This window comes from Sorex araneus, chromosome 4 (genome assembly GCF_027595985.1).
Source record: "Sorex araneus isolate mSorAra2 chromosome 4, mSorAra2.pri, whole genome shotgun sequence".
NCBI lineage: Eukaryota > Metazoa > Chordata > Mammalia > Eulipotyphla > Soricidae > Sorex > Sorex araneus.
Genome location: NC_073305.1, coordinates 189,696,491 through 189,720,964, shown reverse-complemented (window position 1 = coordinate 189,720,964; position 24,474 = coordinate 189,696,491). Strand labels below are relative to the sequence as shown.

The following is a 24,474-nucleotide window of genomic DNA, read 5'->3' as shown; positions in this document are numbered from 1 at the left end:
TTGTGCATTATTTCTTAACACAAGGTTCTCAAGTGGCTAATATGCGCTGTTTTCTGCTTCGCCTTTAAATATTATGTAGCGATAAGATGGTTTGGAATGCAGATGTGTAAAATCAATTCACGTGTTTAAGTGGCATGGTGCTTTTTTAAAACTCAGGATGTGGAAGTGGCGGGACCTTCTGGAATCTTCGGAGACGCCTGTGTTTAATTAGCGCTCTCCTCTCTTTGTGTGTGCAGATTTTCCATCGAGAAAGGCATCGCCGGTCAAGTTGCGAGGACGGGGGAGGTCCTGAACATTCCCGACGCCTACGCAGACCCGCGCTTCAACAGGTGAGCGGTGGGGAGGGGGGTGCCTGCTCCGCTCTGGGGGGCCCGTCCACAGCCGCTTCCCCAGGGCTCGCTCGGAAGTTAGTGGGTCCAAATAGGCGTAAAGTGGCGGGTGTGAGGCTCAGGTGGAATCCAACGCGAGGAGTTCACAGTGCTCTGAGACTCAGGAAGGCGTTCTCCTGCCACGCTGGGCGGCCCACCAGAGGCTCCATACTCAGTGCTCAGAGCTGGGCTGGGTCCCGGTGCAGAACTCTGGACTCCAGGCCTCCCACTGATTAGCTCTATTTCGACCTGGAGTCGTTTCTGAGCTTCTCTGAGCCTCGAGTGCCTCATCTTTAAAATGGGCACAATAATGCCTATTTTGTAGTCTAGGTATTCTTTTATAATGGTGTTTATTTATAAACAAAAATCTAGCAACTTTAATAACAGAGTAGGAATTTAGACAGCTTTGACTTTTATCAAATATTATTAATATGGTTATTAGGATAACTTATTGAGATTTTTATCTTATTTTGAGTTTCTTTGGAGAATTAGAAACCTCGTTATGCAATCTGATTTTAATAACTCTAGTCATTGGAAATCCTGAGATTTCCAATTCTGTCTTCCCAGCAGTTTTCAAGGTTTTGCTCTCTTTTTGGTATTTAATTCATGTCAGTTATGTGTAAAAGAACAGTCATGTTCTAGCTTAGTCAAAAGGGGTTTGCAACAAAATGAGAGTGTGCTGAAAAAGTGGTTAAAGGAAAGCAAATAAATTTAGAACTGAAACATTGAGCATATGTATCTATTTCTTACGCGGAACCTTGATGTAGAAGTCGACGAGTAGTCTTAGGATGAAAACACACGCAGCCAGTTGTGCGGAGACATTTCCGAAGCTGATATCCGTGAAATATTTGTATCTGTGACATATCTGTGGCCCTTTCCGCACGAGACCAGGACACTTGCTTAGTCGAGACTGTCCCTCGAGCACCTTGCGGACGTTTTTCTAGCTTTCGTGTACGGCGAGCACAAGCGTTCCGTGTGCTTGTTCCTCAGCCTCCGGGGATGAGGGTGCAGGACTCCCATGGCACATAGCCCAGACGTGCTCCCGGGGGCCCGGTGAATGAATGACCTGCGATCCGTACAGTAGAATCCTTGCTGGACAATCAGAGAGAGACTGACGCGGGAGGCCCAGAGCAGAGGGAGGCCATAAAGGCCGCCTTAGCGAGACCGCAAGCCTCGCCGTGGCCCTGTGGAACGAGCACCCCTTCAGAGAGTATTTCCTCTCAACCAGGAGTCAGCACACTGCCCACTCAGGAGTCGGGTGGCAGGGGCGGGAGGGATAGCACAGCGGGGAGGGCGTTTGCCTGGCACTCGGCCGACCCAGGTTCAATTCCCAGCATCACATATGGTCCCCCAAGCACCGCCAGGATTGATTACTGAGCGCAGAGCCAGGAGTAATCCCTGAGCATCTCCGGGTGTGACCCAAAAAGAAAAAAAAAAAGAATCGGGTGGTAAATGCCGTAACTTTATAGCCACAGTGCCTGTCTGAAACTCTTGAGGGTGGCCCATGAAGGGTGCCATGGACCTCAGAGGGGCCACTGGCCGGCCTGCGTGTCCGGGTCTCTGCTCCCAAGAGGCTGCCCATGGCTTTCCCCGAGGCAGCCAAGCTTAGGGAGTGAGTCCTTGTACTCCTCCTGTCCCTGTACTCCTATCCCTGCACTCCTGTCCCTGCACTCCTGTCCCTGTCCAGGGACTCCTGTCCCTGTACTCCTGTCCTGTACTCCTGTCCTGTACTCCTGTCCTGTACTCCTGCCCCTGCACTCCTGTCCCTGTACTCCTGTCCTGTACTCCTGTCCTGTACTCCTGCCCCTGCACTCCTGTCCCTGTACTCCTGTCCTGTACTCCTGTCCTGTACTCCTGCCCCTGCACTCCTGTCCCTGTACTCCTGTCCTGTACTCCTGTCCTGTACTCCTGTCCCTGTACTCCTGTCCTGTACTCCTGTCCTGTACTCCTGCCCCTGCACTCCTGTCCCTGTACTCCTGTCCTGTACTCCTGTCCCTGCACTCCTGTCCCTGTACTCCTGTCCCTGCAATCCTGTCCCTGTACTCCTGTCCTGTACTCCTGTCCCTGTCCAGGCACTCCTGTCTCTGTACTCCTGTCCTGTACTCCTGTCCCTGTACTCCTGTCCTGTACTCCTGTCCTGTACTCCTGTCCCTGTACTCCTGTCCTTGTACTCCTGTTCCTGCACTCCGGTCCCTGTACTCCTGTCCTTGTACTCCTGTTCCTGCACTCCGGTCCCTGTCCCTGCACTCCTGTCCCTGTACTCCTGTCCCTGCACTCCTGTCCCTGCACTCCTGTCCCTGTACTCCTGTCCTGTACTCCTGTCCCTGTACTCCTGTCCTGTACTCCTGTCCCTGTACTCCTGTCCCTGTACTCCTGTCCCTGTACTCCTGTCCCTGTCCCTTTACTCATGTCCCTGCGCTCCTGGTGGGACCCTTCCCGGGGACGGGCCTGGGGACGAGGCGCCTGCTGTTCCCGGGCGTGGCAGAGGCTCAGTGCCCCCGAGGCTGAGACTCAGGAGCGCAAGGCTCCGGCCGGCTCCCTGGGGCCGCTGGCTGGCGGGCGGTGGGCGCAGCGGACGGGGTGGGGGACCTGAGCGCGGCTCTGAGCCTGCCCTGTCCCGCAGGGAGGTGGACCTGTACACGGGCTACACCACCCGCAATATCCTCTGCATGCCCATCGTGAGCCGTGGCAGCGTCATCGGCGTGGTGCAGATGGTGAACAAGATCAGCGGCAGTGCCTTCTCCAAGACGGACGAAAACAACTTCAAGATGTTTGCTGTCTTCTGCGCGCTAGCCTTACACTGTGCCAACGTGAGTCCCTGCCCCCCGTGGCCTTGGGCTAGCCTTACACTGTGCCAACGTGAGTCCCCGTCCCCCGTGGCCTTGGGCTAGCCTTACACTGTGCCAACGCGAGTCCCGCCCCCTCACGGCCTCGGGCTAGCCTTACACTGTGCCATCGGGCTAGCCTTACACTGTGCCAACGTGAGTTCCCCCCCTCGAAGCCCCGGGCTAGCCTTACACTGTGCCAACGTGAGTCCCCCCCTGCCCCCCTTGCGGCCTCAGGCTCAATTCTCCCATGCAGGCTGGCCCTGGGGGCTCGGGGGTGAGGGTTGTGAGCCTGCACAAGGCCAGCCCCCGGGCAGGGGCGCGGGCACTGCCGGCCGTGGCACCCCCTCCCTGCCACCAGAGAGATTTCCCCCGCGAGCCAGAGCAGTGAGTCCGGGCTGGGAATTTCAGGGAGAGACTCTTGAGCACCTTGGGGGGAGACGTATCTCTGAGTATTTCACACTCACTGCAAGTGTGACTTTGTTAGAAAGAGGATCAGAGTTTAACATAAAGGTAAACGTCCGAGCTTTTTTTTTTTAAATGTATTTTATCATGTCTCAGGCGACAGAGAAGGAAAATTGCGTAGTCCCTTGCCTGTCCGGTACCGTGCATTTTAGAGTCTTGAAAGGGGGCAGTGGCATGAGTTGGCATCAGCTAGAGAAGTCTCTGCATGTGGAAGGTGAAGCTGTGACTTTGACCGCCTCAGGCCTGCCCCCTCTGTCCCGGAGACAGCCAAGTCCTGCTGGTCATATCCAGTGTCACTGCTAATTGTTGAATTTATTGGCAGTAGCACTGCACTGTCACACCAGTAACGTCTCCATTGTGAGACTTGTTACTGTTTTTGGCATATCAAATACACCACGGGTAGCTTCCCAGGCTCTGCTGTGCGGGTGGGATACTCTCGGTAGCTTGCCGAACTCTCCGAGAGGGACGGAGGAATCGAATCCAGTCAGCCTCGTACAAGGCAATGCCCTACCTGCTGTGCTATTGACAGTAGTACTTTAATTTTAATAATTTATTTTTCAGCAGGGTAGTTTTTATTGAATGAAACTTGCTGAGAATGGTGTGAGAAGAGAGGGGGAGGGGAAATATGTGTTCAGTAAAGAGCACGGGCTTCTCCAGAGTGGAAGTAAGCCAGCAAAATATTATAGACATGAGCAAGCGACACCCATATTCAAGAGATAGCACAGGCTTGAACACAGGCTCGAAGAGCGGCCGACGGCAGTATTTTTGTTAGCTGCTCATCAGTACCCTGTAAACTCTGGTCACCCCTTAGTGCCGGTTCTGGAGTTTTGACGTTAGGGGCATTTGTAGTATCATCCCTTTTATCCAGCAGAGCAGCAGACACGGGAGTTACCACTAATGACGGAGAGAAAATGCTCACTGAACGTAGAACAGGGTCTCATGAAACAGTCTGAAAGCAGTGAGGGCCGTGAGGCACTCTGGCCCGAGCGTGGCCGGCAGAAAGCTCTCTGTGGAGTGTCCAGCACTGGCCCTTCCCTGCTGCCTCGGGCCTCTGTGGTCCTGGGGCTGGTGAAGGAGCCGTGTGCAGTTTCGTGTCCGGCTTTTCTGTGTCCGCTGACTGTTTCCTTCATGAAGAGACATGTGTGGCCTACAGATGTCTGCGGCACACGGTCGCAGAGAAGGACGTTTCCCGAGTGCTGGAAGGGTTCAGATTTGCTTCTGTCTCTTCTGGGGTCGGGGCCACCCGGGGTGCTCAGCTGCCCTGGCTCAGTGCTCAGAAGCGAGTGGTGAGGGACAGACTGCGGTCGACTGCTCGTCCGGGCAGGTGCCCCAACACGCTGGCCACTTGCCCTGCCGTGAGAAGCTCGGCCCCCCACTCAGCACCTGAGCTTACTCCTTTTCCTTATTTGCTTTTGTCTGGGGGGCGCACTCGGCTGTGCTCAGGGATCTCTGCTGGCAGGCTCGGGGGTCCCTGTGGAGTGCGGGGGGTGGACCCAGGTTGGTGCACGTGCAAGGCTGGCGTCTCCCGCTCTGTCCTCCCCCAGCCCTGTCAGAGCCACTCCTCCCCTCCGCAGCCCTTCCTGTTCTAGAGGAAGCCGCGGCCGGGCTCCCACTCCTGCTGTCAGGACTTTGGTCGCAGCAGCGGCTCATGCTTCAGCTCCCCCAGGCTAAGGGGCCAGAGGGTGGGGCAGGCGGAGATCAAGGTGACCCTTAATGATGGTCAGCGAGAGTGTTTGCATCCTGTTGGGTGTTTTGTAGAAGGACTTAGCGCCCCCCCTTAGCTCTCAAGAGTGTTTGCATCCTGTTGGGTGTTTCGTAGAAGGACTTATGGCCCCCTTTAGCTCTTGTTGGCGGGAGTCTCCGGGTGTCCCACTGCTGAGAGCCGCCCTCTCTCTCCTCTACCCAGAGGGGTTGTCTGGACACCGGGCAGGGGCTGTTCCGTAGGTCAGAGTCAACGTGCCACGCTTTCATGCGGCGTTGAGGGTGTTCTGTGCTTGCAGGAGTGTGCCAAAGTGTCCGTTGGCCACAGGCTTCCAGGGCGGACACCCTGGCCGGGCACCTCGCCCCGGATTCACCGAGCACGGAGAGCAGGGGGCATGGACCAGCCGACAGGCTCCTGCCGCCCTGGCTGGCGAGGGGCGTGGTGCAGGGCAAGGGGTCCGAGTAGATTCTCCCAGGCCTGGCGTGTTCTTTGCCGTCAGCCGCTCCATGCCCGGTTGAGGGGGCTGGGGGAGCAGTCGCGGTTCTGGCTCTGCCGCCAGGGTTTGCTCTCGCCACTCTGACCCGAGTCTAACGCTCCTGCCGCTGCCCTCAGGGCGCCTCCGCCCCCTCGTCCCTGCCTCCGTCTGGGGCACGCAGCTGGTCTCGTCCCAAACGGTTGCAGTCATAGACGCGTCCTGTGGGAGGGCGGGCGGCGCCTGCTCCTGGCCAGCGTCAGGGGCGGAGCTGGCCCGTCCCGCGCACGGCGCATGCAAGGAGGGACCGAATCCCCGTCCTCGCCTGGCACTCGCGCGGGGGTGCTCGGCAGCGTGGTGGTGATGTGCAGAGTCCTGCGCGGGGAAACCCTGGCCGCAGGCGCTGTCCCGAGAGCTCGTGGCTGCTGCCCTTCCCTCCCCGCTCAGCTCATGTCGCAGAACACGAGCCTGTCATGACCCAGGTCTCGGAGACGCGCGGCTCCCGGCTTGGCGCTGAGGGGCTCAATGAGACTCTCGGCACGTCAGCTTGACCAAGCTGTCCCCACCCCCCAGCGCGCTTCCGGGATGAAAACGTGAAAATTGCTTCTGCTAAGGACGGTGGTAATGAAGAGAGAGTGAGAGTGTCTGTGTGTGCATGAGTTCATGTGTATGTGTGTGTGTGTGCATGGGTGTATGTGTGTGTGTGTGCGCATATGCGTGTGCCTGTGTGCATGTGTGTGCATTTGTGCCTGTGTGTCTGTGTATGTATGCATGTGTCTGTGTGAGTGTGTGCATGTGTATGTGTGTGTGCATGTAAGTGTGTCTGAGTGTGTATATGTGTGCATGTGTGTGTTCATGTGTGCGTGTGTGTATGTGTGTCTGGGTGTATGTGTTTGTGTGTGTATGTGTGCCTGTGTGTGCATGTCTTTCTGTGTCAATGTATATGTGCATGTGTATGTCTGTGTGCATGTGTGTATGTGTGTTTGTGTATATGTACATGTGTGTGTGCGTGTGTGTGTATGTGTGCACTTGCACGCACGCGTGTGCAGGGCTGTTCCTGCAGCTCTTGCTTGGCACGGGTGACCGTGTGTGATAGAGACAGGCACCTCCCGTCAGTCCTCGTCAGGCCCTTCCTTACTTCCCGTCCCCCTGTCTGTCCGGTGACTCCCTTCCCCGGGCCCAGCACTGTGCCTCTGCTCTGCTGTGTGTCCACCCCACTTCCGAGCTCGCTGCTAATTCATAAGGAGGATGATGCTACTCGAAAGATAGATTTTTTTTTTTGAGAAACTAACAGAGCTGATTAATTTACTCATACATATTATGATTTTAGGAAATAATTTGATGTGATCTGGGCTGCAGTGATAGCACAGCAGGTAGGGCGTTTGTCTTGCACGCGGGCGACCCAGGTTCGATTCCTCCGCCCCTCTCGGAGAGCCCGGCAAGCTACCAAGAGTATCTCACTCACATGGCAGAGCCTGGCAAGCTCCCTGTGGTGGTGTATTCAATATGCCAAAAACAGTAACAAGTCTCACAATGGAGACGTTACTGGTGCCCGCTCGAGCAAATCGATGAACAACGGGACGACAGTGACAGTGACAGTGACAGTGATGCAGAAAGCTGCGAGGCTAGTAGTATGTGTTACACCTTCTGTCTTTAAAGCAGATGTGGGGGCTGGAGCAATAGCACAGCGGGGAGGGCGTTTGCCTTGCACGCGGCCACCCCGGGTGTGTAAAAACACAAAAAAGAAAAAGAGAAGGGGGGCGGGGAGCACCTCACCGCACCACGCCGGGCACTGGGACAGGGCAGCGGTGCTGTCTCTCCCGCCACCCAAGTTCGGTAGTCTCCAGCCGCTTCCCCCACCCCGGGGAGGTTGATGGCGATGACGAGGCAGGTGAAGGAAGGAACGGAGGCAAGATGGTTGGTCTCAATCGCAGTTTATTCCAATCTCTCTACCCACTCCCATCTCTCTCTCTGCTTCTTTCTCAAACCCCCTCATATAGCCACCTTAAATCCCCCCCGCATCAGGGGCCAGGGCTTACACATAGGTGTGGTCACAATCAATAGGGGGTAAAGTTCTATCCCTTAGGGGATGCTTTCACTAGGACAGAATCTCTTTCAGCAGAACACCCGCCCAAGAGCGGAATCCCATGGGTGTGTTTCCCCTCTCTTTGTCCAACTAACATATAAGTATTCCTATTATAAATCATTTTGTATGGACATAGCAAGAGACGCATTAAGCTTATATAATTGCTCTCCGGGGGTCACCTGGATCTCAGACTACAGTGCTCAGGCCAGATTAGTCTTTCCTAGCCCTAGCAGGGTCCTAGTCTCGTTGTTGCTTTTGGATCATGACATGACATGTCCATGACCAATCTCTTAACATATAGTTAAGCATTAGGCACTTTGGCCAGGCCCATCTCGATGCCAGGGTAGCACATAACTCATCGCTTGCCCTGGGTCCGTCCCGTCCCTCGTCGGGACCCTACTTTTGGGGGTGCTAGTAAGCAAGGGCAGCTGTGGCTTAAGTCCAGAAAGCAGATGCCCGGGAGTGAATAATATTTGAAGCCAATTAAATCCCATGCTACCAAAGCATATTAATAAATGTCTTTCTTTGTCCACACAAAAAGGATATTGTTTTAAAGTAAACTATTCAAAAGACATAAGAGAGGAGAAAGGCAATATTAACTTACAATACAAGTACACTGTCCTAGCAAGGTTTGACCTTACAAATTAACAGAGTTTGATTAGAGGAAGAGCAGATAAACTGTTAGAAGTGGTTACAGATAAACAAAGCAATGGGAGTGACTCGGGAGCACTTTGATGGGTGTGACTGATATAACTAAGCTCCTAGTGGCAAGGGGAGCAGGACATACCAATGTAGTCTAGAATTGTTTAGAGATTATTACCAGATAAGCCCAAACTCTGTGGCAAGGGAGAAAGGACAAACCAATGATATCTAACACCGGGTTCGGTTCCAAGCATCCCATAGGGTCCCCTGAGCACTGCCAGGGGGTGGTTCCTGAGTGCTAGAGCCAGGAGTGACCCCTGTGCATCACCGGGTGTGGCCCAAAAAGCAAAATGCAAAAAAAAAAAAGCATTTGGGATCAGAAGACGTTCAGCCTTCAAGGCACGTGGGGAAATGACCACAGGGAAAGCAGAAGGGGCAGGTGGAACACACGGTCTGGCCTTCGCTCAGCCCTGAGTGTGGCCGTCTCTTCTGTGCAGAGGCAGGAGACGCTAATGAAACCGCCCGTGTGCTGGCCATGTCACGGGTGCACACACAGCTCAGTCACACTGCAGTCCTACGTGAGCTCTCGGTGTCTCATGAGCCGTGAGCAGGAAAGGGGAGCCAGTGGGTGCCAGTTCCCAGTCAGAAGGGACCCTTGGCTCCGGGCCCCACGCTGGTGCCCAGGTGCTGTGGAGAGCCGCCCTTACACCTGGACGGGGGGTGGGGGGAGCTCTGGAGCGATGATGCATCTTGCCGGAAATGGGAGGAATGTTGGGGAATGCACGGATGTGAGGATGTCAATGAGAGGCTGAAGAATCGGTTCATAAAAGAATTCAGATGAGGTGGGACCCCTAACAGCCAGGCGATGTGCTTCCAGGGGGAACAACGGCTTTCAGTTGGGTTTTGTAAATGACGCGCTGATGCTGAGTAGAGCTTGGGGTTCTGTGCACTCCCCAACTTTTCACACATGTTTAAAATAAATACTATTTGATAACAGATTTTACAGCAGAGCTCTCCTCTCAGATTCACGTGCTGCTTTCTAAAGGAGGGTAGCACACACATTACGTATCATCTGCCCCATAACATCTGTCTTTATTTTTGAGACGAGGCCACGCAGTGTTGCTCGGGGACTGCTCCTCCCTCGGTACTCAGGCGTCATTCCTGGTGGTGCCCAGGGAATCACATGCAGTGTCTGAGAGCGAAACCAAGCTGGCTCTGTGCCAGGCAAGTGCCTCAGCCTCAACACTGTTCTCCAGTTCCCCTCCACACTGGCTCTAATTTGAATTCTTAGCACATTTCGTGTAACATGAAAAATAAAACTTTGAATCATCCAAGCATGTAAAAATCAAATCTTGGCTAAATTGGGGGACTCTGAGGGAACAGAGATCACAAGGATACAGTCATTTACCCATCCCAGAAACAGGAGGAGAGCCTGGTGCCCTGGCTGCAGACTGACCCTCCTGCGGCCATGTGGGGAGGGCTCCCCGGCGGGCTGGACGGCCGTGTTTCCAAGGGTGCACGCTTGCTACAAGGTGTGACGTTCTGCTGTGCTCTGTGGGATACATTCCCTTCCCTTCAAACACTACTTGCTCAGACCTTGCCCCTTTCCAAATCCTTCCTGACTCGACTTCCTTCCTGACTTAGAATATGCTGGTTTAGGTGCCGCACCTGAGGGTGATCGTTCTGTCCTGTCCCTGTCCTTCTGCCATTATCAGTAAATCACAGTCCCCAAAATAAAAACTGGCTGACCTCACTCAGCATGGTATCTTGCATTTCTAACCATGTTGCAGCAAAGTGCATGATTCTGTGTAGTATCCCATGGCATATAACACACCTTCAGATTCATTCATCTGTCGTTGGGCAGTTAGGTTGATCCCATATTTTAGCTCTTGGACGGAATGCAGCAATGAGTTATTGGTGTGCATGTGTCCTTTTGAGAGAGAGTTTAGCTGTCCTGGGGTAGGTATCATATGGAGTGAAGTAATCCAGAAGGAGAAAGACGAACACAGGATGATCTCACTTTTCTGCGGTGTGCAGAATACTGGTGAGGAAATGTACTGTAGCAAAAGAGGGATGCCCCAACCCCCGACCCTTGTATTTAGAAAGGAGAAGGACAGAGAAGGAAAGAAATCAAGGGAGAGAAGAGAACAGGAAGTGACGCGTGAACAGGCCCCGGGCTTCAGTTGTCCTGGTGATTTGAGGGGTACAGCCAGAGACCCAAACACAGACTCAACAGAGCTAGCTCGAAGCTGCAGCCACTGGAACTCTGTAATGTGCCTGTCAAGTTGGCAGGTGGGGATGGGCAGGGGTGGGGGGGGGAGGGGATCTGGGGACACTGGTGGAGGGAAGTTGACCCTGGTGGTGGGGTTGGTGTTGAAATATGATATGTCTAAAACTCAACCGTCAATCACCTACTTTACCCGTCGTCCCGCTGCTCATCGATTAGCTCGAGCGGGTGCCGGTAATGTCTCCATTCGTCCCTGTCACGTGCTACTGTAGCCCGATGGCGTCTGCTCACTCCAGGAACACAGAGAGCCTCAAACCGTTCCTTCAGGGTCTTGATGAAGAAGACTGACCATCTTGTAGGTGGGCGGCCATGTGGTCTTTTGACATCCTGTTGAATCCAGTCAGTAACAGCTCTAGTCCAGTGGTCATCTCCAAATTGCATTACGTGTCCAGCCCATATGATTTTTGACGCCTTGGCAAAGGCGGCAGCGTCCCTGATTCTTGATCGTTGATGGAGGTTGGAACTTCGGATTCCTTCTCTCACTTGAGTGAAACGTGATACTCCAAGCATAGCACTTTCAATTCCTCTTTGGGATACCCAAATAGAGTTCTCATCCTGTTTGCGTAGGGCCCAGGTCTCTGAGGCATATGTTAGTGCAGGAAGAACAGTGGAGTCGAAAAGATGTGCCTGGAGCTGGAGGTTCTTCATCCTCTTAACAACTTCAACACTCTTGAATGCGTTCCACACTGCTCTCTTCCTCCTGCGCAGTTCTGGCACCAAATCGTTCCTCATGTTGATTTCTCAACCCCAGGTACACGTAGCTGCTGCATTCGGATATGTTCATTCCATTGAGAGCAAATGGAGCTTCAGGGAACAGTTCGTTTTTCATGAACATCGTCTTGTTGAGATTCAGCTGCAATCCGACCTTTCCACACTTGAGGTCGAAGTCAGCCAGCATTTGTGCCGCTTGGCTAATGTTTGGTGTTATGAGAACGATGTCATCAGCGAAGCGGAGGTGGTGTAATTGCCAACCATCTGTCTTCACTCCCATTCCTTCCCATTCCAGTTGTCGCATGATGTTCTCGAGGGTGGTACTGAAGAGTTTTGGTGCAATGGTGTTGCCCTCTTGCACCCCTCTCTTTACATCTATGATCACTTCCTTGTAGAATGGTGAGATCCTGGTGGTGAATCTGTAATATAGGTCATGGAGTGTAAAGAACATGCCCGCTGAAGGGTATGTGCTTACAGGTTCTCCGAGCGTCTCTCTCTCACCACCTGTGTTCGGTGCTCTCAAGCCGTTGTGTATGGACAGGATCGGGATGGCTGTAGGCGATGGGCAGGCGAAGAAAGAACGAGGACCAGGCTGGTTGCTGATTAGTTGCAGTTTATTCAGTCTCTCGTCTCTCCCATCTCACGCATTCTTCCTTCCTTGCCCCTCATCCTCGATCCCTGCTCATCTCTCCGCGCTATGTCTCACAGCCTCGGCCCGCCCTCTCCTCTCTCGATCTGACTCCCCTTGATTCTGACCTCTGGATTCTGACTCGGACTCTTATCTTTCTGCCCCGACTTATATCTGTCCACCTAGCCCTCTGGGCCCACCTGGTCTGGAAGTTCCACCTGGTCTGGAAGCAAAAGCAACATAAGGAAGCCCTTCCTGACGACCAGGGGGCAAAGTACCTCTTAAGGTGTTTTTCTCCTTTAGTTATTTTGTATGGACACAGTAAGAGATACATTGAGGCTTCTAGGGCAGCTCTCCTGGAAACATCTTGCCACAGACTCAGACTACAGTGCTCAGGCCAGATTAATCATTCCTAACCCTCGAAGGGTCCAAATCTAGTTATCACTTTTTGGATCATGACAGCATCTGTCCATGACCAAGCTCTTAACTTATAGTTAAGCATTAGGCACTCTGGCCAGGCCCATCTCGATGCCAGGGTAGCACATAGCTCACAGCTTGCCCTGGGTTCATTCAATCCCTTGTTGGGACCCTGCTTTTGGGGTGGTAGGAAGTTAGGGAAACTGAGGCTTAAGTCGAGAGAACAGATGTCCAGGAGGTAAATATCATTCAGAGTCCATTAACTCACAAGTTACAAAAGCATGGCATTAACTGTCTTCCTGTGCCCATGCACAGACAGTCCACTCTTGCCGTGGTGTAGAAGTCGGACCCGTGGTCGCCCAGACTGCGGGCTGCCTGTCGGTGGGCGTCCGGGTGGGTTTCGTCGGGGGCTGCTCGCCCAGAGGCGGGGGGCGTCGCTGTGTCAGTCTCTGTGTGGTCCCCTCTCAGCTCCCTGGGGCAGCACTGGGTGGGCCTTGCTGGGCTCAGCTGACCTTTAGTGAGGTGCAGAGTGGACACGCCCGTGGGCAGCCCAGCCCCTGCGGTCTGTCCCGCTTCCTCCCCCTTCGCCATCTCTGTGTCTTCCCAGGTCTCCTCTGGGTTATGTTTGGACCATTTTTGCATCACCAGGTGTGGGCAGCTCTGTCTACACCCTCGGTGAGAGTGGATCTTCAGGTAGGATATTTGCAGATGTTTCTGCCCAGTGGGCCGTCTTGTTTGATTCTCCGTGTCCCTGACAGCCTCTTCCCGGAGCAGTTTTCCGTCCGTGCTGGTGCTCCTCCCCGCATCACGGTGCCGGCATCGCTCCAGGGGGCGTATTCCCAGCGCAGGCACAGGGGGTCCCCCCGTGCTTCTCATTGCTGCAGGCTTTGTAGCCTGGGGTCCAGGTTTACCGATGGCCCATTCCCAGCGTGGTGCTTTACCTTGGTGCACGGGAAGGACAGAGCCAATGAAGACAGGCACTGCATTGTCCTCGCGTGTGGGCCGCTCGCCTCGGTGCCCTTGGTGGCCACCGGTCAGTGTGAGGACTGGTCTGGCCCGTCCAGCTGCCCCTTCCCGAGAGGACGTCCTCTCCCTCCCCGAGTCTGATCGGAACACACGCGCCCTCCTGTCCTGCCTCTGGCCACAGTGCTCAGTCCTTTCCCCCAGGGTCATATTTAGAGTGAGATTCATCACGTCTTGGTTCTTTACTCGTTCCCACCGTCCTGGTCTTTTCATCAGGAAACTCGGGTCACACCTTTTTATGCAGAGGTGTGAAGCCACCGCTTTGATCCTTCTTTCCCTTCTGCTCTTCTATCTATTCCCTTCTATATATTTTTAATTTTTTTTCTTTTTGGGTCACACCCGGCAATGCTCAGGGGTTCCTCCTGGCTCTGCACTCAGGAATTACTCCTGGCAGTGCTCGGGGACCACATGGGATGCTGGGAATCAAATCCAGGTCAGCCACGTGCAAGGCAAAAGCCCTCCCCACTGTGCTATTGCTCCAGCCCTCTGTATTCTTAAAAGTACAATATTTTTTATGATTTATTTTACGAGGCGACATTGAACTGACAAGAGTCCCTCTGGTGATGACTTTGATTGAATCTTGGGGCCGGGGGGGGGGGGGGTGTTGGTTTGGACCTGTGCTGGGACTGGAACTGGCTGGGCTGTGTGGGAGGTAAGCGTCCTACTCAGCGCGCTGTCTCGGCCTTGCGCCTTTGGCTTTGATGGCTGTGGAGCCGTTTGACGGTGTAGAAGGTGCATCTGGTTGGCTTGTAGGATTCAGTGATTGACACGAGGGAGAATAGAAATAAGTTAGAATTTTAGCCCAAAATATTAGTGGTTAGGGACCAAGACTATCTTATTTAAATGTTTGAAACAGCTGGTGCTGCCTTCATTCGTCTGGATTTGAACACTGCTTGTCCTGCCTCTCAGAAACAGCCTCTCTGGAAGCATAAATGTTGAAATAAATAGACGGAACCACTCGGTGGTGCTCCCGGCTCCCGAGCACTGAAGGGAAGACTGTGGTTAATAAAATACAGGACATTTTAGTGTCTTCGTTTTCAAAGCCGCGCTTGTAATACTTAGGAACAAAAAGCCACTCTCAGTAATAAGATATTTGAAATCTTATTTTTAACACTTCCATTTTTGAACGTCTGAGTTTGTGCGTCATAATGAAATGCTGTGCTAGTGCAGTGTGCGTCTGTGCTGTCATCCACACATGGACAGATGTGTTTCCGCTCACTAAAGGGTCCCCACTTAGCAGTGCACCTCGAGGGCTCCCTGGAGGAGGCGAGCCACACACTGCCCGTGGGCCTGAGCACAGGTGACTTTGTCTCACTCTTTTTAAAAAAAAAATTATTATTTTTGTATTAGTGAATCACCTTGAGGGTACAGTTACAGATTTATGTATTTTCGTGCTTGCGTTTCAGTCATACAGGCTCGAGTACCCATCCCTCCACCAGTGCCCGTTCTCCACCACCGATGATCCCGGTGTCCCTCCCACCCCCCTCCCCATCCTCCCCCACCCCGCCTCTGTCGCAGGGCATTCCCTTTTGTTCTCTCCTTTTGGGTGTTGTGGTTTGCAATAGGGGTATTGAGTGGCCATCACATTCAGTCTCTAGTCTACTTTCAGCTTGCATCTCCCATCCCCAGCGGGCCCTCCAACCACACTTTACTTGGTGCTCCCTTCTCTATCCGAGCTGCCTTTTACCCCAGCATGTGCGGCCGGCTTCCAAGCCATGGAGCCAACCTCCTGGTACTTGTTTCTACTATTCTTGGGTGTTAGTCTCCCATTCTGTTGTTTTATATTCCACAGATGAGTGTAATCTTTCTATGTCTGTTTTCACTTAACATGATACTTTCCGTATTGATCCACTTATATGCAAAGGTCATGACTTCATCTTTTCTAACAGCTGCATAGCATTCCACTGTGTAGATGTATTAAAGTTTCTTTAATCAGTCATCTGTTCTCGGGCGGTCGGGTTTTTTTCCAGATTCTGGCTATTGTAAATAGAGCTGCAATGAACATTCGAGTGCAGATGTCATTTCGACTATACTTTTTTGCCTCTCCGAGATATATTCCCAGAAGTGGTATTGCTGGGTCAAATGGGAGCTCAATTTCTAATTTTTTGAGAATCGTCCATATTATTTTCCAAAAGGGCTGAACCAGTCGGCATTCCCACCAGCAGTGTAGAAGGGTCCCTTTCTCCCCACATCCTCTCCAACAGTGGTTGCTTTTGTTCTTCTGGATGTGTGCCAGTCTCTGTGGTGTGAGGTGGTATCTAATAGTTGTTTTGATCTGCATCTCCCTGATGATTAGTGACGAAGAGCATTTTTTCATGTGCCTTTTGGCCATTCTGATTTCTTCCTTGAGAAAGTTTCTTTTCATTTCATTGCCCCATTTTCTGATGGGGTTGGATGTTTTCTTCTTGTAGAGTTCAACCAGTGCCTTATATATCCTTGATATCAACTCCTTATCTGATAGGTATTGGGTGAATATCCTTTCCCATTCAGTAGATTATCTTTGTATTCTGGTCACTGTATCTTTTGCGGTGCAGAAGATTCTTAGTTTAATATAGTCCCATTTGTTTAGCACTGTTTCCACTTGGTTGATCACTTGCATGTCATCTTTGAAGATGCCTTTAGCTTCAATATCATGAAGGGTTTTGCCGACCTTGTCTTCAGAGTAACTTATGGGTTGTGGTCTGATGTTGAGGTCTATAATTCATTTTGATCTGACTTTTGTGCATGGTGTTAGGTCGAGGTCTAAGCCCATTCTTTTGCATGTGGTTGTCCACTTATGCCAGCACCATTTGTTAAAAAGGCTTTCCTTGCTCCACTTCACATTTCTTGCTCCCTTATCAAAGATTAGATGATCATACATTTGGGGTTGTGCGTAGGGACATTCCATCCTGTTCCATTGATCTGCGGCTCTGCCTTTTTTTCCCAGTACCATGCTGTTTTAATTGTCACCTCTTTGTAGTAAAGTTTAAGGTTGGGGAGGGTGATGCCTCCCATCGTCTTTTTCCAAAGAATTGCTTTATGTTCTATATGCATTTATTCATGGGCGTTTATGTTCCATATGAATTTCAGGATTGCTTGATCCATTTCTTTGAAGAATGTCATGGGTATCCTTATAGGGATCACATTGAATCTGTATAATGCTTTGGGGAGTATTGCCATTTTGACAGTGTTGATTCTCCCTATCTATGTGCAGGGGATATGTTTCCATTTCCTCATGTCCTCTTTTATTTCATGGAGTAGTGTTTTATAGTTTTCTTTGTAGAAGTTCATTACTTCCTTAGTTAAGCTGATTCCGAGGTACTTGATTTTCTGGGGCACAATTGTGAATGGGATTGCTTTTTTCATGTCGCTTTTCTTTGTCTGATTATTTGCATATAGGAAGGTCATGGACTTTCAGGTATTGATTTTATAGCCTGCGACTTTACTGTACAAGTCTATTGTATCAAACTCTCACTATTCACAGGTGATATGATACTGTATCTAGAGAATCCCAAAGCCTCTACCGAGAAACTCTTAGAAACAATAGACTTGTACAGTAAAGTTATGTCGCGCTCTTGAAATGTTTACTCTCATATCTTCATCCTTGAATGTGGGTTGTACTGGGGATCTCTCCACCTTTGGAGAAACCTGCGTTCTCTCTGTCTCTCTCTGTCGTTCTGTGTCTCTATCTATCTGTCTGTCTCTCTCTCTCTCTGCCCCCCCCGCCCTCTCTCCCTCCCTCTCCCACACACACCCTTCTCATAAATTCCAAAGAAAATCTGTTATACTTTTCTACTTGTTGCCTCCAAAAATTTGTTTCTGTAACAGAAAGGGAAAAAAACCCTTTATAATGTCAAAAAAAAAAAAACCAACTGTAAATAACGTTATAATTCACGGTGCTTTAATAAAACAAAAGCTTGGTAAAAGGAATGAAACTACTTTGCCACTGGACATCCAGTCGGGACGTTTCATGTGTAGAGATGCGGAGTCTGTGCTTTGTGGCCACTCAGTGAAGCTGCGTGTTCAGGAGACAGGAAATGGACTTCTGAGCTCTCTCGGGGGATTCCATTTTACGGGAGCACTGTGACTCACAGAGTTCCTGAGGGCTTTAGACCAGTGGTGGATGCCCTTTCCCCCCAGTGTCCTCAGCTTCTCTCCCCCAAGCGTCTGAGCCCCCGTCTGCTGTCTTCACGGGCCCCTTTGGGGTTCCGTGGTTAGCGTTCGGGTCTCGCGACTTCAGTGTGGGCTGGATATTTTCCTCTCTCGTTCCTTAACACCCCTGATGGACCTGAGTCCCCCTGGCCCGGCCCTGGCGCTCCTCATCATCTGCCTCTCCTCCCCCTCCTCTTCCTTCCTCCTCCTCCCTATACTCTGGCCGTGACCCCGACTCCCCCGCCCCTTAAACCACAGCATTGCCTGTCCGATTATTCTGAATATCACACATAAGTGAGATGTCTTGTGTTTGTCCTCCTTCCGGCGACCTCATTCAACATGCCCTCTCTCAGTTCCATCCACGTTGCAGGGAACTACATGATTTCATCATTCCTTCTTGCTGCATAGTATTCCACGGTGGAGCTCTTGGTCCACTTAGCCCCTGTCTCGGTCTGTTCAGGCTGCCTTCACCAAATACCAGAGACTTGGTGGCTTGTAGACAACAGCCTTTCCCTCGCACCACTCTGATGGGGATTCCAAGAATAAGGTGGTATCAGACAAATGCCACGCGATCTCGCTCCCCGAAGATACTGTCTGGGGAAGTGACCTTTGCTGAGACTGAATAAGTCCTTTAAAATGGACATCTATCTCTCAAGCACAGCCGTGTGTGACACGCCCTTGAAGTAGACTTCTGTCTCCAGAACACAACTGTGTGTAGTAAGCCGTTTAAATAGACACGTGTCTCTGAAGCACAGCTCTGTGTCTTCCCAGCCACGAGATTGGGACTCTCCAGTGTATGTGGAAATGGAATCAGAGTTGATGGATAGTAACAGTTTTAATTACGGTTCTGACGCTTATCCCCAAATCTGAAATGTAATTACTCTGCTCTAAACATTTCCCTCGGGGTGGTGGGATGCTCAGAGGGCAGAGCACATGCTTCGCTTGACTGAGATCTAAGTGTGACCCCCCAGCAGCACCGCTCAGGTTGGTCCCCCCGCCGTGCCCACAGCTAGGGAGTGACCCCTGAGCCCTGAGCGCCAGCAGGTGTGACCCCAAGCCCAGCACCTCAGCGAGGAAGCCACCCACTCCCTCGTAACGTGTCTCTGCCGCTGGTCTGTGCAGATGTACCACCGAATCCGGCACTCGGAGTGCATCTACCGGGTGACCATGGAGAAGCTGTCCTACCACAGCATCTGCACGGCCGAGGAGTGGCAGGGCCTGATGCGCTTCAGCCTCCCCCATCAGCTCTGCAAGGACATCGAGCTGTGAGTACCGCGGCCGCCCGTTCCGGGAGGCGGGGGAGAGTCGCGTGAGCCGGGCCCTGCACTCGGCACAGTCCTGCCCTCCGCCCTGAGGCGCTTCCCGTCATACTGGAGCGTGGGAGAAACACCCGGCCCCCCCCCCCCGCTCCCCCCCGAATCCCGCCTCACTGTCCCGGCACCCTGCAGGGGGCTCAGAACCGTTTCCCTGCAGCTCTCCGAGGCTCCGTGTCAGAGAAACGCGAGTTCCCAGAGTGGGGGGCTCCCTGCAGGTGCCTCCAGCCTCCTCTGGGCTCCCTGGCCCCGCAACCCCACTATGGTCTCGGGTGCGGCACCGGCGGGATCTGTGGTCCCTAATAAGCACGAGCAGCACCCTGAAGGGTGCAGGGACAGTCTTCCCCCCAGCGCTGAGATTGCTCTCGTGACGAACTGGCCACATGGAGTGAGACAAGGCGTCGGACAGACGCCCTCAGACTCCATCAGGGACAAAGCCCTCCCTCTGCCTGGGCTTCCTCGCCCACGGCCAGCAGTGACTAGCCGGGGGCCCCCCGCCCCTTTAGGCACGCAGGGGGGCTCCCACCCCTTCAGGCACGCGGGGGGGCCCCCTGCCCCTTCAGGCACTCGGAGCTCCTAACCACCTCCGCCCTGCCTCTGCCTTACTCCAGTCGGGTTTTGCTCACGTGAACTCTTATAAATCTGTCCTGTGCCCCAGGAAGGGGTGTGGTCAGCTCTCACAGGAGCAGGCCTGGGGTCTCTCGCAGGCCCCTGGCACGACACCCTGGCGGTGTCCCAGTGACCTGAGTAGCGAGGGGCTTCGCCCGTTATCTCTGTTTTTTTTTTCCTCTTTTTTTTTTTTTTTTTTTGCTTTTTGGGTCACACCCAGCGATGCTCAGGGGTTACTCCTGGCGTTGCACTCAGGAATCAGTCCTGGCTGTGCTTGGGGGACCATATGGGATGCCGGGGATTGAACCCGGGTCGGCCGCATGCAAGGCAAACGCCCTACCCGCTGTGCTATCGCTCCGGCCCCATGCCCGTTATTTCTGATTGGCTTCTCCCGGCCACTCCTGCAGCTGTGCTAGTGAGCGGGTGGGGCTGACCACCAGGATGCAGCCGCACGGCCGCCCACCCGGGAGGGCAGGAACAGGGCCGAGGCCGTACCCGTGGCCATCAGGCTCGTGTAAGGGGCCTTCCTTCCAGAAGCCTACGGGGAGAGGGTGGCGCACCCGGGAGGGGGAGCAGAGCCCTCCCCCGCCTGGCCTGAGCGTCCCTCCAGCTGGCGACTCCCGGCAGAACCGTCCAGAACCGTCGGCAGTGGCCGGCCCCAGAGAGGGAGGCTCCCCGGGCCCCCCGAGCTCTCCACTCCCGGGTTTGCAGCACGGTGGTCAGGGCCGCTGGGCTTGGGCATGGCGTCTGGAGCAGGGGCAGACCCTGGGCCCGTGGGGTCAGAGCTGGCTCCGGGAACCTCGAGCCCCACGCTTGCAGGACGCCCGGCCACACCGCGGAGTCCTGGAGGGTGGACATGCCGGCCACTCACGCATCCTGTCAGAGAGCTGGTGGCCGAAGGGAAGCAGCTCCCGCGGTCACTCTCTCGTTCCCCGCCAGGGAGTCGCGCGGCCAGCCAGTGACAGCTCAGGGGGACTGGGTGTTTATATTTAAAAAAATATTCCGGATTTAGGTAGAATAAATATTTTTAAAGTACTTCTGTGTGAAACTGCTGGTGCCCAGTGGCCTTAGATTCCTGACGTATTTTTATCACGTGTGCATGTAATTCAGGATCCATCAGACAGACAACTCAGTGCAGTGTTAAAAAGCCAAAACTACTCCTGATAAAGTTCGCAGGCCTTATCAGTGAGTTGCATGTATAATGTGCAAGTATAACATGCATGATTTTTTTAAATACTCTTTCATTGTGTTGCCGTCACTACGGACCCCTCTCTCGCAGATGGTTTGACAGAAAACTGTCTCAGCTTAGACGCGGGCGTCCCCTCTGTGCGGGGGCGGGCTGAGCCCGGGGCAGGGACGGAGACGCGCCCACAAGCCCACTGACTCCGAGATGTTCTGGCGGACAGTGAGGTGCGGATGCACTGCTTGCACGACACTGTTTCCGCGCGAGCTCTGACGAGAACTGTGTCTCTCTGATCGCAGCTTCCACTTCGACATCGGTCCCTTTGAGAACATGTGGCCTGGCATCTTCGTCTACATGGTGCACCGGTCCTGCGGGCAGTCCTGGTAGGCACCCAGACTCCGGGCCCCGAGGGGTGTGGCCGCCTCCCCGCCACGTGGCCCCCTCCCGTTCCCTCGGAACAGGCCGCAACGCCGCGCTTTCTGGTCTGAGAGGGGGCTCGGGACTGGAGAGACGGTCTGGGGTTCCGGCACTTGCCTGAGCTCATCTGACCTGGCTCAGTCCCGGGCACTGGATCTGGTCCCCTGACCCGCCCCAGAATGACCCCGAGCACAGAGCCAGGAGTGAGTTCTGGCACCACTGCTGGGCTCCCACCACCAAACAAGGCAAAGCAGAGGAGGGGTCAGCTGGTTGCACGGAGGGCAGAGCTTCCGGGACGGGGTCAAGGGGCTGGCGTGTGGCTGTCCTGGCTCCGCTAGGGCATGGAGCATAGGCAGGGGACATGCAGGTAGTGGCTCAGGGGCAGGTGGACATGAGGGGACTGTAGGGGAAATGGAGGTACAGTGGACTGTAGGAGTAAGGGACGGGCAGGTGACTGGAGCGGGGAGGGAAGGTGCAGGTGCCTGTAGCGGAGTGTACGTGCAGGAGCCTGTAGGGGCGTGTAGGGGCATGTAGGTGCAAGTGCCTGTAGGGGAGTGTAGGTGTGGGGGCCTATAGGGGCATGTAGGTGCTGGTGTGTAGGGGCGTGTAGGCGCGGGGGCCTGTCAGGGAGAGATGGTGTGGGTGCCTGTGGGGGCGTGTAGGTGTGGGGACTTATAGGGGTGTGTAGGTGCGGGTGCCTGTAGGGGCGTGTAGATGTGAGTGCCTATAGGGGTGTGTAGGTGTGGGTGCCTGTAGGGGCATGTAGGTGTGGGTGTGTAGGGGCGTGTAGGTGCGGATGCCTGTAGGGGTGTGTAGGTGCGGGTGCCTGGCCTGTAGGGGTGTGTAGGTGCGGGGGCCTGTAGGGACGTGTAGGTGCGGGTGTGTAGGGGCATGTAGGTGCGGGTGTGTAGTGGTGTGTAGGTGCGGGTGCCTGTAGGGGCGTGTAGGTGCGGGTGTGTAGGGGCCTGTAGGGGCGTGTAGGTGCGGGTTGCTGTGGGCCTACTGAGGGCGGGGCCTGCCCTGCCGAATGCCGTGCGTGGGCTCCCTCATGCAGTGCCCGGAACAAAGGCCCTGGGGTGAGCGTGTGTCTTTATGTCGGGTCACAGAGACTGTCTGTTTGTAGGAGGGCAGGTCTGGCCCTTTGCCGGAGCCTCCCCCTTCCCGGTCCCCATGCGCCTGCGGCCATGTGTGGGCTGCCCGTTGGCCCATGCTGGTCGCAGGGAGTGACTCCTCTCCCTTCCCTGGCTGAGGGTTAGGGCTGGCCAGGGCCCGGCGTCTCCCTGGGGCCCGCCATCGCCCTCCCCCACTCCCCGCCCCCCGACTGAGCCCCTGTCCGGGGCAGCCCAGTGACCTTCCTAGGGAGCCGAGTGGGGCCCTGAAGGGCGGCCTGTGCCCCGGGCCCTGGAGTTTCTGAGTAGGGAAAACCTCAGGTTGTGCATTTGCATGTCCATGAGCACTCATGTCGGGAGCAGGACGCAGAGGTGGGGCTCTGGGCACTCAGGACCCTGTGGGGGCCCGACGTGGGCTGTGCTCTTCCCCTCGGCCACACGCTGTCCCTCAGTCTCCTCGCGCTGGGCGGAGACCGTGCTGCCCTGCTATGGGAGCCCTTCCCTTTGCGCACGCTGCCGCAAGCCCGTCAGGGCAGTGCTGGGACCTGAGTGAGTCCCGGCAGCCAGGGACTGTCTGAGCAATGCCATCGGATTTGGACATGATCCTTGGCCGAGTCCTCTCTGAGCACTGTGCCATGGAGCTTTTAGATGGATTCTCCAGTGGAAGCGCTCCTCACAACACTGCCTGGGTCCTTGGGGCCTCGGCCCAGGGTGTCTCACGGACGTGACCCTCAGGCCGGGTGTCTCAGAGACGCGCCTCAGCCCGGGGTGTCTCAGGGACACGCCTCAGCCTGGGTGTCCCCTGCCCGCAGCTTTGATCTGGAGAAGCTGTGCCGCTTCATCATGTCCGTGAAGAAGAACTACCGGCGGGTCCCCTACCACAACTGGAAGCACGCGGTGACGGTCGCCCACTGCATGTACGCCATCCTGCAGAACAACAAAGGGCTCTTCACGGACCTGGAGGTGGGTGCGCCCCGCGCCCCTGACACCGACCTGCCGGCTCAGGCCCCGAGGGTGGGGACACTGGGGCCGGGAGGCCCGGTGTGTGTTGACCGCCTCATGCCACACGCCCCAGCCAGGCCGTCATTCAGATTCCGCAGGACCAGCGTCACCGATGCTGCAGCCTCTGCCTTCAGGGCGGAGAAGTGGGGAGAAGCTGCTGCCGCCCGGCCTCAGCCCGCGGAGCCCCTCGCTGAGCCCCTCCCCAGCTCCCGCCCTGAGGAGCCGCCCGGGCCCCCCTCCCGCCTCCCCCTCCTGTCTCCCCCGAGGAGCCCCTCCCTGCACCCCCCTGTTTCTCTCAGGCCCTCCTGGGTCTTAGCTGGCGGCCTCGCAGGGCCTGAGGTTTCCTGTGCCCGAGACTGCGAGAAGGGGCTTAGCTGACGGGCTTCTTCCTCCCCAGATAACGGGAGCGTTCCCTTCCGGGGTCACCCCACGCGGAGGGCCGGTTCCCCCTGCAGCGCCTTCGTCTTTGCCCAGCCGGTGGGGGAGGCTGGAGTTTATGTTTCTGAGTTGCCGTTAGATTGATACTCAGAAGTGGCAACTTTTGACCAATAAAACTGTTGCTCACTGAGCTCCTCTTTTTAGAATCACACAGTTTTGAACTCACATGTTTTTGACTAACACTAATCCCCAGCAACGTGGCTGTGGTGAATGTGCCTCGCAGAGAGGTGTTTGCTCTCCCCTGGAGCCAGTAAGACCCTGTTTGACTTAGTTATGAGAGAAATGCCAGCAAAGGTGATTCTTGGGAAATGACTTGATTCCTAAATACTTTTGACAAAACTCGCCAGTCAGAGCGTGTCAGGTTAGCACACGGCAGGCGCCTGGGACATGGCGGGGCCCGTGGCCCCCTCAGCCATCTGGGGAGCACCAGCAGGGTGAGTCCAGAGTGGGCGACTGGCTGCTCAGCTGAAGGACAGACGAGACAGAGCGCTGAGATTCTCCACAGGCCACTGGGAGGGCGATGGAGCCAGAGCTGGTGCCCCAGGGAACACGTGTGCTCTGGGAACATGGGTGCTCCGGGAAACACATGTGCTCTGGGATCACATGTGCTGATGGGAACATGTGCTCTGGGGAACATGTGTGCTCC

At 54.6% G+C, this 24,474-nt stretch overlaps 1 protein-coding gene across 3 annotated transcripts in view; it reads left to right on the top strand.

Moving 5' to 3' along the window:
* The window catches only part of PDE10A (phosphodiesterase 10A), a 370,412-nt gene that overhangs the window by 318,953 nt on the left and 26,985 nt on the right, over window positions 1-24,474 (top strand). For all 3 annotated transcript variants that reach the window (XM_055137220.1, XM_055137218.1, XM_055137219.1), the window contains 5 exons: window positions 237-329; window positions 2,992-3,178; window positions 18,880-19,022; window positions 21,162-21,245; window positions 23,201-23,351. In XM_055137220.1, coding sequence (XP_054993195.1) covers window positions 237-329; window positions 2,992-3,178; window positions 18,880-19,022; window positions 21,162-21,245; window positions 23,201-23,351 — 658 coding nt within the window. The remainder of the gene's footprint in view (window positions 1-236; window positions 330-2,991; window positions 3,179-18,879; window positions 19,023-21,161; window positions 21,246-23,200; window positions 23,352-24,474) is intronic.